Source organism: Salmo salar, chromosome 01 (assembly GCF_965601325.2).
Source record: "Salmo salar chromosome 01, fSalSal1, whole genome shotgun sequence".
Classification (NCBI taxonomy): Eukaryota; Metazoa; Chordata; class Actinopteri; order Salmoniformes; family Salmonidae; genus Salmo; species Salmo salar.
The window spans coordinates 181,326,179-181,340,000 of NC_138291.1; the positions used below are offsets into that span (position 1 = coordinate 181,326,179).

At 48.7% G+C, this 13,822-nt stretch overlaps 1 protein-coding gene across 3 annotated transcripts in view; it reads right to left on the reverse strand.

Moving 5' to 3' along the window:
• LOC106572396 (hook microtubule tethering protein 3) overlaps window positions 1-13,822 on the reverse strand; it is an 83,152-nt gene that overhangs the window by 41,613 nt on the left and 27,717 nt on the right. For all 3 annotated transcript variants that reach the window (XR_014379031.1, XR_014379030.1, XM_045694087.2), the window contains exons 8-10: window positions 5,319-5,482; window positions 2,909-3,049; window positions 55-256 (exon numbers count right to left, since the gene is read on the reverse strand). Coding sequence is in view for 1 of the 3 variants with exons in the window: in XM_045694087.2 (XP_045550043.2) it covers window positions 55-256; window positions 2,909-3,049; window positions 5,319-5,482 (507 nt within the window). In the remaining 2 variants the exon portion in view is untranslated. The remainder of the gene's footprint in view (window positions 1-54; window positions 257-2,908; window positions 3,050-5,318; window positions 5,483-13,822) is intronic.

Genomic DNA, 13,822 nt, shown 5'->3' on the forward strand with positions numbered 1-13,822 from the left:
GATGTTAAACTGTCTCTCTGTGTGTTTGTAGTGGTGTTCAGTCTCTGTCCATACCTGTCTCTTGTAGGACTCCAGCTGTCCTCTCGTGGTGTTGGCCTTGCGTACTTCTTCCTCCAGACTGACAGTGTTCTGCATGTACAGAGTGTTCTTCTCCTCCAACAGTTTGACCTGTCTCCTCAGATCTCCCAGGTCCTCTAGCTTCTTCTTGTACGACTCCACCATGACCTCCAGCTTGGACACCTTGTCCGACGAGTGTCTGCAGGGACACGTACACAAGCTTAGGTTAGCGTCTATACAAAACGTTGTAGTGTCATCAGTGGGCTGCTAACTGTGTCGATGGCAGGCCACTAGTGAACCACTGCATGCTGGCGGGCCACTAGTGAACCACTGCATGCTGGCGGGCCACTAGCGAACCACTGCATGCTGGCGGGCCACTAGTGAACCACTGCATGCTGGCGGGCCACTGGTGAACCACTGCATGCTGGCGGGCCACTAGCGAACCACTGCATGCTGGCAGGCCACTAGCGAACCACTGCATGCTGGCAGGCCACTAGTGAACCACTGCATGCTGGCGGGCCACTAGTGAACCACTGCATGCTGGCGGGCCACTAGTGAACCACTGCATGCTGGCAGGCCACTAGCGAACCACTGCATGCTGGCAGGCCACTAGCGAACCACTGCATGCTGGCAGGCCACTAGTGAACCACTGCATGCATGCAGGCAGGCCACTAGCGAACCACTGCATGCATGCAGGCAGGCCACTAGCGAACCACTGCATGCTGGCGGGCCACTAGCGAACCACTGCATGCTGGCGGGCCACTAGCGAACCACTGCATGCTGGCGGGCCACTAGCGAACCACTGCATGCTGGCGGGCCACTAGTGAACCACTGCATGCTGGCGGGCCACTAGTGAACCACTGCATGCTGGCGGGCCACTAGTGAACCACTGCATGCTGGCGGGCCACTGGTGAACCACTGCATGCTGGCGGGCCACTAGCGAACCACTGCATGCTGGCGGGCCACTAGCGAACCACTGCATGCTGGCGGGCCACTAGTGAACCACTGCATGCTGGCGGGCCACTAGTGAACCACTGCATGCTGGCAGGCCACTAGTGAACCACTGCATGCTGGCAGGCCACTAGCGAACCACTGCATGCTGGCAGGCCACTAGTGAACCACTGCATGCTGGCAGGCCACTAGCGAACCACTGCATGCTGGCGGGCCACTAGTGAACCACTGCATGCTGGCAGGCCACTGGTGAACCACTGCATGCTGGCAGGCCACTGGTGAACCACTGCATGCTGGCAGGCCACTAGTGAACCACTGCATGCTGGCAGGCCACTGGTGAACCACTGCATGCTGGCAGGCCACTAGTGAACCACTGCATGCTGGCAGGCCACTAGTGAACCACTGCATGCTGGCAGGCCACTGGTGAACCACTGCATGCTGGCGGGCCACTAGTGAACCACTGCATGCTGGCGGGCCACTAGCGAACCACTGCATGCTGGCGGGCCACTAGCGAACCACTGCATGCTGGCGGGCCACTAGCGAACCACTGCATGCTGGCGGGCCACTAGCGAACCACTGCATGCTGGCGGGCCACTAGCGAACCAATGCATGCTGGCGGGCCACTAGCGAACCACTGCATGCTGGCGGGCCACTAGCGAACCACTGCATGCTGGCGGGCCACTAGCGAACCACTGCATGCTGGCGGGCCACTAGCGAACCACTGCATGCTGGCGGGCCACTAGCGAACCACTGCATGCTGGCGGGCCACTAGCGAACCACTGCATGCTGGCAGGCCACTAGCGAACCACTGCATGCTGGCAGGCCACTAGTGAACCACTGCATGCTGGCAGGCCACTGGTGAACCACTGCATGCTGGCAGGCCACTAGTGAACCACTGCATGCTGGCAGGCCACTGGTGAACCACTGCATGCTGGCAGGCCACTAGCGAACCACTGCATGCTGGCTAGCTGGGGTAACTCGTTCTGGAGCGTTACCATGGCTGGGGGTCAATTCCAATTAAAACTGAAATTACAAACTGGATTGACCCCCAACCATGGAAAACAGAGGCTCAGTTGGGTGAGTACATTCATCAAGTCCCTTCAGTGACTGGGCCTCGTTAGGGTGTAGGGGTTAGGGTGTAGGGGTTAGGGTGTAGGGGTTAGGGTGTAGGGGGTTAGGGTGTAGGGGGTTAGGGTGTAGGGTATAGGGGGTTAGGGTGTAAGGGTATAGGGGGTTAGGGTATAGGGGGTTAGGGTATAGGGGGTTAGGGTATAGGGGGTTAGGGTGTAGGGATTAGGGTGTAGGGGGTTAGGGTGTAGGGGGTTAGGGTGTAGGGGGTTAGGGTGTAGGGGGTTAGGGTGTAGGGATTAGGGTGTAGGGGGTTAGGGTGTAGGGGGTTAGGGTGTAGGGGGTTAGGGTGTAGGGGGTTAGGGTGTAGGGGGTTAGGGTATAGGGGGTTAGGGTATAGGGGGTTAGGGTATAGGGGGTTAGGGTATAGGGGGTTAGGGTGTAGGGGTTAGGGTGTAGGGGTTAGGGTGTAAGGGGTTAGGGTGTAAGGGGTTAGGGTGTAAGGGGTTAGGGTGTAAGGGGTTAGGGTGTAGGGGCTACCTGAGTACGTCCATCTCGTCCTTCAGTGACTGGGCCTCATCAGCCAGGGTTAGGGGTTAGGGTGTAGGGGTTAGGGTGTAAGGGGTTAGGGTGTAGGGGTTAGGGTGTAGGGGTTAGGGTGTAGGGGGTTAGGGTGTAGGGGGTTAGGGTGTAGGGGGTTAGGGTGTAGTTCCTACCGGAGTACGTCCATCTCGTCCTTCAGTGACTGGGCCTCATCAGCCAGGGTTAGGGGTTAGGGTGTAGGGGTTAGGGTGTAGGGGTTAGGGTGTAGGGGCCAGGGTGTAGGGGCTACCTGAGTACGTCCATCTCGTCCTTCAGTGACTGGGCCTCGTCAGCCAGGGAGGTGAGCTCTTCATTCTGTCCTCTCAGCTCTGTCAGTTCCTTTCCTAACTCCTCACAGCGGATACGATAGTCATCCTTCGCTACCTCCAACCTGCAGACGCCCCAGAGAGAGAAACATACACCTCAGTCCAAACTGAAAACCCCCAACACACACACACACACAGACACACAGACACACACACACACACACACACACAGACACACACACACACACAGACACACAGACACAGACACACAGACACAGACACACAGACACACAGACACACACACACACACACACACACACACACACACAGACACACAGACACACACACACACACACACACACACACACACAGACACACACACACACACACACAGACACACACAGACACACACAGACACACACAGACACACACAGACACACACAGACACACAGACACACAGACACACACAGACACACACACACACACAGACACACACACACACACACACACACACACACACCCACACACACACACACACACAACTAACTGATGACAGATATCGATACACAAACTCACAGGTCACTCAGTGCCTCAAAAGCTTCAACTTGAGATTTGAGCTGGTGAAGTTTACATTTTGAGGTTGTTTGAGGACGTTGTGCTCAGTTGGTCCGGGGGGGGGGGGGGGGGACGACGACCAAGAGCGATAGAAAATGCCTCAGACGGAGAATGGCCTATTATGGATGAGTGCCTAAACCCATAGTCCAGCGTTTCCCAAACTCGGTCCTGGGATGCAGGGGTGCAAGGTTTGGTTTTTGCCCCTTTCACTACAAAGCCGATTCAACTGATCATCAAGCTTTGATCATTTGAATCGGCTGTGTGGTTTTAAGGCATGAATCTAAACGTGCACCCTGTTTGGGAAACGCTGGACTATAGTCTCCCAGTGACTCTCTCAGTGATGGCCCAAGGTCCTGTGGTGAACCAGACACCGTGGTGATGGCCCAGGGTCCTGTGGTGAACCAGACACCGTGGTGATGGCCCAGGGTCCTGTGGTGAACCAGACACCGTGGTGATGGCCCAGGGTCCTGTGGTGAACCAGACACCGTGGTGATGGCCCAAGGTCCTGTGGTGAACCAGACACCGTGGTGATGGCCCAGGGTCCTGTGGTGAACCAGACACCGTGGTGATGGCCCAGGGTCCTGTGGTGAACCAGACACCGTGGTGATGGCCCAGGGTCCTGTGGTGAACCAGACACCGTGGTGATGGCCCAGGGTCCTGTGGTGAACCAGACACCGTGGTGATGGCCCAGGGTCCTGTGGTGAACCAGACACCGTGGTGATGGCCCAGAACCAGACACCGTGGTGATGGCCCAAGGTCCTGTGGTGAACCAGACACCGTGGTGATGGCCCAAGGTCCTGTGGTGGACCCAGTCAGAGTGAGTGAGTCCCTGGCCTCCAGGTAGTGAGGTTCCGTGGGTAAGATGAACCCCAGGCACTGTGTTTTTACCTCCCGTCAAACAGGGGCAGCGAGGGGGCTGGGTGGGGTGCAGGGTGCAGGGTGAAAGGGAGGGGCAGGTAGTCCCAGTCCCAGCTCAACAGGGACATCTCTGAGTGCCTGCTGTGAGAGCCCAATGGTTAGCGGCTGGTCTAGCTAGGATCAGTTGTCTTTTAGATCATAATGAATAACATAATGTGGACAGGGAGGCCTGATCCTAGAGCAGTACTCCTACTCTGAGAAGCTTTATTAATACCTATTTTCTACAGTTTATTAATACAGGCCCTGGTCTGGAGAATAATAGAGGACAGCTTATTAATACAGGCCCAGGTCTGGACTGTAGAATAATAAAGGACAGCTTATTAATACAGGCCCAAGTCTGGACTAGAGAATTATAGAGGACAGTTTATTAATACAGGCCCGGGTCTGGACTAGAGAATAATAGAGGACAGCTTATTAATACAGGCCCGGGTCTGGACTAGAGAATAATAGAGGACAGCTTATTAATACAGGCCCGGGTCTGGACTAGAGAATAATAGAGAACAGTTTATTAATACAGGCCCGGGTCTGGACTAGAGAATAATAGAGGACAGCTTATTAATACAGGCCTGGGTCTGGACTAGAGAATAATAGAGGACAGCTTATTAATACAGGCCTGGGTCTGTAGAATAATAGAGGACAGCTTATTAATACAGGCCTGGGTCTGGACTAGAGAATAATAGAGGACAGCTTATTAATACAGGCCCGGGTTTGACCTAGGAACTGAATGAGAAACTCATTCATAGTGCTCTTAAGGTGGGGCTGAGAACCAGCTAGGTCACTCTACCTCCCTTCTTCACTGCCTGTCCTCCACCCCCTACCCCATCTCCCTCGCTGCCAAGCCCTCCTCCACCCCCCTGTTACCTGAAGGTCTCCTCCTGGAGCTGTTCCAGCTGTGTTTGAAGCTGCAGGTGTCTGCGTCCTACAGGGCTGTTCAGGTCTTCTATGGAGTCCGACTGGTTGAGACGCTCCATGAGGATCTGGTTCTCAGCCAGGAGACTACCCCTCTCCTCCTGTAGCGCTGCCACCTAGTGGTGGGGAAGATTTGTCATTACATATACCAAACCATCTGCGATTTACTGAAAGTCTTTACAAGAAAATTTGACTTTTTTCATTTCGTAAACATGAAAGGTACAGTAGTTACAAATCTGAATTGTTCTTCAACAGCAAAACTATTTTTTTTTCTTCTTCTTCATGACCACATTTTATGATCGCACACAATTGATTTCAAAATCAGGAAAAAAGCAAGCACACAAAACAACAAAACAAAACCCACAAACTCTTAGTACGGCGCAAACTGGGCAACATGCTTTTATGTGGCCATCACAACAACGTGATGGCAGGATAAAACTCACTCCACACAGAAGCCAAGCAGCTGTGGTGTGTTTGAGAAACAGCCAACTACTGTCTATGACTTCATCAAAACAGGCAGCTTAAGTGAAATGTACCTTACCAGCTGATAAAGCGACCTACTATAACACAGATACTTACTGTACTGTGAAACACCTAACAGAGACTTACTGTACTGTGAAACAACTAACCCTTTAACACAGACCTACTGTCCTCTGAAACACCTAACAGAGACTTAATGTACTGTGAAACATCTAACCCTTTAACACAGAGACTTACTGTACTGTGAAACACCTAACCCTATAACACAGACCTACTGTACTGTGAAACACCTAACCCTTTAACACAGACCTACTGCACTGTGAAACACCTAACCCTTTAACACAGAGACTTACTGTACTGTGAAACACCTAACCCTATAACACAGACCTACTGCACTGTGAAACACCTAACCCTATAACACAGAGACTTACTGCACTGTGAAACACCTAACCCTATAACACAGACCTACTGTACTGTGAAACACCTAACCCTATAACACAGACCTACTGCACTGTGAAACACCTAACCCTTTAACACAGACCTACTGCACTGTGAAACACCTAACCCTTTAATAACACAGACCTACTGCACTGTGAAACACCTAACCCTTTAACACAGACCTACTGCACTGTGAAACACCTAACCCTTTAACACAGAGACTTACTGTACTGTGAAACACCTAACCCTATAACACAGACCTACTGCACAGTGAAACACCTAACCCTATAACACAGAGACTTACTGCACTGTGAAACACCTAACCCTATAACACAGACCTACTGTACTGTGAAACACCTAACCCTATAACACAGACCTACTGCACTGTGAAACACCTAACCCTTTAACACAGACCTACTGTACTGTGAAACACCTAACCCTTTAATAACACAGACCTACTGCACTGTGAAACACCTAACCCTATAACACAGAGACTTACTGCACTGTGAAACACCTAACCCTTTAACACAGACCTACTGCACTGTGAAACACCTAACCCTATAACACAGACCTACTGCACTGTGAAACACCTAACCCTATAACACAGAGACTTACTGCACTGTGAAACACCTAACCCTATAACACAGACCTACTGTACTGTGAAACACCTAACCCTTTAACACAGAGACCTACTGTACTGTGAAACACCTAACCCTATAACACAGACCTACTGCACTGTGAAACACCTAACCCTATAACACAGACCTACTGTACTGTGAAACACCTAACCCTATAACACAGACCTACTGTACTGTGAAACACCTAACCCTTTAACACAGACCTACTGCACTGTGAAACATCAGTTCAAGTGAAAGTTCTTAAAGAACTCTCTTCTCCAGCCACACTACCTTACTACTCTGTCAAAGAAGCAAATGCTAATTAAAGCATGGATCTCCACCTAGGTGGATGTGGAACTGCATAGAGGACCAATAACTCCCCGTTGGCCATCTGTTGGGGAGGTCTCCCATTGGCCATCTGTTGGGGAGGTCTCCCATTGGCCATCTGTTGGGGAGGTCCCCCGTTGGCCATCTGTTGGGGAGGTCTCCCATTGGCCATCTGTTGGGGAGGTCCCCCGTTGGCCATCTGTTGGGGAGGTCCCCCGTTGGCCATCTGTTGAGGAGGTCCCCCGTTGGCCATCTGTTGAGGAGGTCCCCCGTTGGCCATCTGTTGAGGAGGTCCCCCGTTGGCCATCTGTTGAGGAGGTCTCCCATTGGCCATCTGTTGGGGAGGTCTCCCATTGGCCATCTGTTGCGGAGGTCTCCCGTTGGCCATCTGTTGGGGAGGTCCCCCGTTGGCCATCTGTTGAGGAGGTCCCCCGTTGGCCATCTGTTGAGGAGGTCCCCCGTTGGCCATCTGTTGAGGAGGTCCCCCGTTGGCCATCTGTTGAGGAGGTCTCCCATTGGCCATCTGTTGGGGAGGTCTCCCGTTGGCCATCTGTTGGGGAGGTCTCCCGTTGGCCATCTGTTGGGGAGGTCTCCCATTGGCCATCTGTTGGGGAGGTCTCCCGTTGGCCATCTGTTGGGGAGGTCTCCCATTGGCCATCTGTTGGGGAGGTCTCCCATTGGCCATCTGTTGGGGAGGTCCCCCGTTGGCCATCTGTTGGGGAGGTCCCCCGTTGGCCATCTGTTGGGGAGGTCTCCCATTGGCCATCTGTTGGGGAGGTCCCCCGTTGGCCATCTGTTGAGGAGGTCCCCCATTGGCCATCTGTTGGGGAGGTCCCCCGTTGGCCATCTGTTGAGGAGGTCTCCCGTTGGCCATCTGCATGTTTCTCTACTGCTTTATTCTCTAGGCTAGAGGTTAAGAGCGTTGGGCCAGTAACCGAAAGGTCGCTGGTTCGAATCCCTGAGCAGACTAGGTGAAATATGTTTAACGTCCCCTTTAGCAAGACTCTTAACCCTAATTGGTCCTGTAAGTCGCTCCGGATAAGAATGACTGATAAATGAGTAAAATGTTCATGTAAAATGGTAAGACAGAACACTGCTGCCAAGACCAAAAACCAAGCACTTCCTACCACTGGGACGTCTTGGGGACGGCCAGGGTGGGGTGGTTCTTGGTGAGACACAGAACTGAGGTGGGCATGACAGGACAGCTGACTAATACGCCACACAGGCTGTGTCCCAAATGGCACACTACTCTCTATAGAGTGCACTACTTTTGACCAGGGCCCATAAGGCATCCCATAGAGCTCTGGTCAATAGTAGTGTACTACTTAGTGAATAGGGTGCCATTACGGGTGCCATTAGGGAGGCAAACACAGTCAAAGGAACCTGGATTTCAAACAGGAGATGCTGTTATAGAAGCAGAGAGCACATTTCAAATCCAGGGCTTTCAATTCACACGCCAAACGACAAGGACTGAGAGAAATGAGGAATAAAAAGGTTATTTACCCTCTCCTCTAGTTCAATATACTCTAACCTCAGTCTATCTCGCTGCTCCTGTACATGGAAAGCCTTCAAAGCAAGGCACAGAGTAATAGAGTTTCAGTTCAGACAGGTCAGGAGAACAGGACAGGACAGGAGAATAGAACAGGAGAATAGAACAGGACAGGAGAATATAATAGAACAGGAGAATAGAACAGGAGAATAGAACAGGACAGGAGAATAGAACAGGACAGGAGAACAGAACAGGACAGGAGAATAGAACAGGAGAATAGAACAGGACAGGAGAACAGAACAGGACAGGAGAATAGAACAGGAGAATAGAACAGGACAGGAGAATAGAACAGGAGAATAGAACAGGACAGGAGAATAGAACAGAACAGGACAGGAGAATAGAACAGGAGAATAGAACAGGACAGGAGAATATAATAGAACAGGAGAATAGAACAGGACAGGAGAATAGAACAGGACAGGAGAATAGAACAGGAGAATAGAACAGGAGAATAGAACAGGACAGGAGAATAGAATAGAACAGGAGAATAGAACAGGAGAATAGAACAGGAGAATAGAACAGGACAGGAGAATAGAACAGGAGAATAGAATAGAACAGGAGAATAGAACAGGAGAATAGAACAGGAGAATAGAACAGGACAGGAGAATAGAACAAAACAGGACAGGAGAATAGAACAGGAGAATAGAACAGGACAGGAGAATATAATAGAACAGGAGAATAGAACAGGACAGGAGAATAGAACAGGACAGGAGAATAGAACAGGAGAATAGAACAGGAGAATAGAACAGGACAGGAGAATAGAATAGAACAGGAGAATAGAACAGGACAGGAGAATAGAACAGGAGAATAGAACAGGACAGGAGAATAGAACAGGACAGGAGAATAGAACAGGACAGGAGAATAGAACAGGACAGGAGAATAGAACAGGACAGGAGAATAGAACAGGACAGGAGAATAGAACAGGAGAATAGAACAGGACAGGAGAATAGAACAGGACAGGAGAACAGAACAGGACAGGAGAACAGAACAGGACAGGAGAATAGAACAGGACAGGAGAATAGAACAGAACAGGACAGGAGAATAGAACAGGAGAATAGAACAGGACAGGAGAATATAATAGAACAGGAGAATAGAACAGGACAGGAGAACAGAACAGGACAGGAGAATAGAACAGGAGAATAGAACAGGACAGGAGAATAGAACAGGAGAATAGAATAGGACAGGAGAATAGAACAAGACAATAGAACAGGACAGGAGAATAGAACAGGAGAATAGAACAGGAGAATAGAACAGGACAGGAGAATAGAACAGGACAGGAGAATAGAACAGGAGAATAGAACAGGACAGGAGAATAGAACAGGAGAATAGAACAGGAGAATAGAACAGGAGAATAGAACAGGACAGGAGAATAGAACAGGACAGGAGAATAGAACAGAAGAATAGAACAGGACAGGAGAATAGAACAGGACAGGAGAATAGAACAGGAGAATAGAACAGGACAGGAGAATAGGACAGAACAGGACAGGAGAATAGAACAGGAGAATAGAACAGGACAGGAGAATAGAACAGAACAGGACAGGAGAATAGAACAGGAGAATAGAACAGTACAGGAGAATAGAACAGAAGAATAGAACAGGACAGGAGAATAGAACAGGAGAATAGAACAGGACAGGAGAATAGGACAGGAGAGTAGAACAGGACAGGAGAACAGGACAGGAGAATAGAACAGGACAGGAGAATAGAACAGGACAGGAGAATAGAACAGGACAGGAGAATAGAACAGGAGAATAGAACAGGACAGGAGAATAGAACAGGACAGGAGAATAGAACAGGACAGGAGAATAGAACAGGAGAATAGAACAGGACAGGAGAATAGAACAGGACAGGAGAATAGAACAGGACAGGAGAATAGAACAGGAGAATAGAACAGGACAGGAGTATAGAACAGGAGAATAGAACAGGAGAATAGAACAGGACAGGAGAATAGAACAGAAGAATAGAACAGGACAGGAGAATAGAACAGGAGAATAGAACAGGACAGGAGAATAGAACAGGAGAATAGAACAGGACAGGAGAATAGAACAGGAGAATAGAACAGGAGAATAGAACAGGAGAATAGAACAGGACAGGAGAATAGAACAGGAGAATAGAACAGGAGAATAGAACAGGACAGGAGAATAGAACAGAAGAATAGAACAGGACAGGAGAATAGAACAGGAGAATAGAACAGGAGAATAGAACAGGAGAATAGAACAGGAGAATAGAACAGGACAGGAGAATAGAACAGAAGAATAGAACAGGACAGGAGAATAGAACAGGAGAATAGAACAGGAGAATAGAACAGGACAGGAGAATAGAACAGGACAGGAGAATAGAACAGGACAGGAGAATAGAACAGGAGAATAGAACAGGACAGGAGAATAGAACAGGAGAATAGAACAGGACAGGAGAATAGAACAGGACAGGAGAATAGAACAGAACAGGAGAATAGAACAGGAGAATAGAACAGGACAGGAGAATAGAACAGGAGAATAGAACAGGAGAATAGAACAGGACAGGAGAATAGAACAGGACAGGAGAATAGGACAGGAGAGTAGAACAGGACAGGAGAACAGGACAGGAGAATAGAACAGGACAGGAGAATAGAACAGGACAGGAGAATAGAACAGGACAGGAGAATAGAACAGGAGAATAGAACAGGAGAATAGAACAGAAGAATAGAACAGGACAGGAGAATAGAACAGGAGAATAGAACAGGACAGGAGAATAGGACAGGAGAGTAGAACAGGACAGGAGAACAGGACAGGAGAATAGAACAGGACAGGAGAATAGAACAGGACAGGAGAATAGAACAGGACAGGAGAATAGAACAGGACAGGAGAATAGAACAGGAGAATAGAACAGGACAGGAGAATAGAACAGGAGAATAGAACAGGACAGGAGAATAGAACAGGACAGGAGAATAGAACAGAACAGGAGAATAGAACAGGAGAATAGAACAGGAGAATAGAACAGGACAGGAGAATAGAACAGGAGAATAGAACAGGAGAATAGAACAGGACAGGAGAATAGAATAGAACAGGAGAATAGAACAGGACAGGAGAATAGAACAGGACAGGAGAATAGAATAGAACAGGAGAATAGAACAGGACAGGAGAATAGAACAGGACAGGAGAATAGAACAGGAGAATAGAACAGGACAGGAGAATAGAACAGGACAGGAGAATAGAACAGGACAGGAGAATAGAACAGGAGAATAGAACAGGACAGGAGAATAGAACAGGAGAATAGAATAGAACAGGAGAATAGAACAGGACAGGAGAACAGAACAGGACAGGAGAATAGAACAGGACAGGAGAATAGAACAGGAGAATAGAACAGGACAGGAGAATATAATAGAACAGGAGAATAGAACAGGACAGGAGAACAGAACAGGACAGGAGAATAGAACAGGAGAATAGAACAGGACAGGAGAATAGAACAGGAGAATAGAATAGGACAGGAGAATAGAACAAGACAATAGAACAGGACAGGAGAATAGAACAGGAGAATAGAACAGGAGAATAGAACAGGACAGGAGAATAGAACAGGACAGGAGAATAGAACAGGAGAATAGAACAGGACAGGAGAATAGAACAGGAGAATAGAACAGGAGAATAGAACAGGAGAATAGAACAGGACAGGAGAATAGAACAGGACAGGAGAATAGAACAGAAGAATAGAACAGGACAGGAGAATAGAACAGGACAGGAGAATAGAACAGGAGAATAGAACAGGACAGGAGAATAGGACAGAACAGGACAGGAGAATAGAACAGGAGAATAGAACAGGACAGGAGAATAGAACAGAACAGGACAGGAGAATAGAACAGGAGAATAGAACAGTACAGGAGAATAGAACAGAAGAATAGAACAGGACAGGAGAATAGAACAGGAGAATAGAACAGGACAGGAGAATAGGACAGGAGAGTAGAACAGGACAGGAGAACAGGACAGGAGAATAGAACAGGACAGGAGAATAGAACAGGACAGGAGAATAGAACAGGACAGGAGAATAGAACAGGAGAATAGAACAGGACAGGAGAATAGAACAGGACAGGAGAATAGAACAGGACAGGAGAATAGAACAGGAGAATAGAACAGGACAGGAGAATAGAACAGGACAGGAGAATAGAACAGGACAGGAGAATAGAACAGGAGAATAGAACAGGACAGGAGTATAGAACAGGAGAATAGAACAGGAGAATAGAACAGGACAGGAGAATAGAACAGAAGAATAGAACAGGACAGGAGAATAGAACAGGAGAATAGAACAGGACAGGAGAATAGAACAGGAGAATAGAACAGGACAGGAGAATAGAACAGGAGAATAGAACAGGAGAATAGAACAGGAGAATAGAACAGGACAGGAGAATAGAACAGGAGAATAGAACAGGAGAATAGAACAGGACAGGAGAATAGAACAGAAGAATAGAACAGGACAGGAGAATAGAACAGGAGAATAGAACAGGAGAATAGAACAGGAGAATAGAACAGGAGAATAGAACAGAAGAATAGAACAGGACAGAAGAATAGAACAGGACAGGAGAATAGAACAGGAGAATAGAACAGGAGAATAGAACAGGACAGGAGAATAGAACAGGACAGGAGAATAGAACAGGACAGGAGAATAGAACAGGAGAATAGAACAGGACAGGAGAATAGAACAGGAGAATAGAACAGGACAGGAGAATAGAACAGGACAGGAGAATAGAACAGAACAGGAGAATAGAACAGGAGAATAGAACAGGACAGGAGAATAGAACAGGAGAATAGAACAGGAGAATAGAACAGGACAGGAGAATAGAACAGGACAGGAGAATAGGACAGGAGAGTAGAACAGGACAGGAGAACAGGACAGGAGAATAGAACAGGACAGGAGAATAGAACAGGACAGGAGAATAGAACAGGACAGGAGAATAGAACAGGAGAATAGAACAGGAGAATAGAACAGAAGAATAGAACAGGACAGGAGAATAGAACAGGAGAATAGAACAGGACAGGAGAATAGAACAGGAGAATAGAACAGGACAGGAGAACAGGACAGGA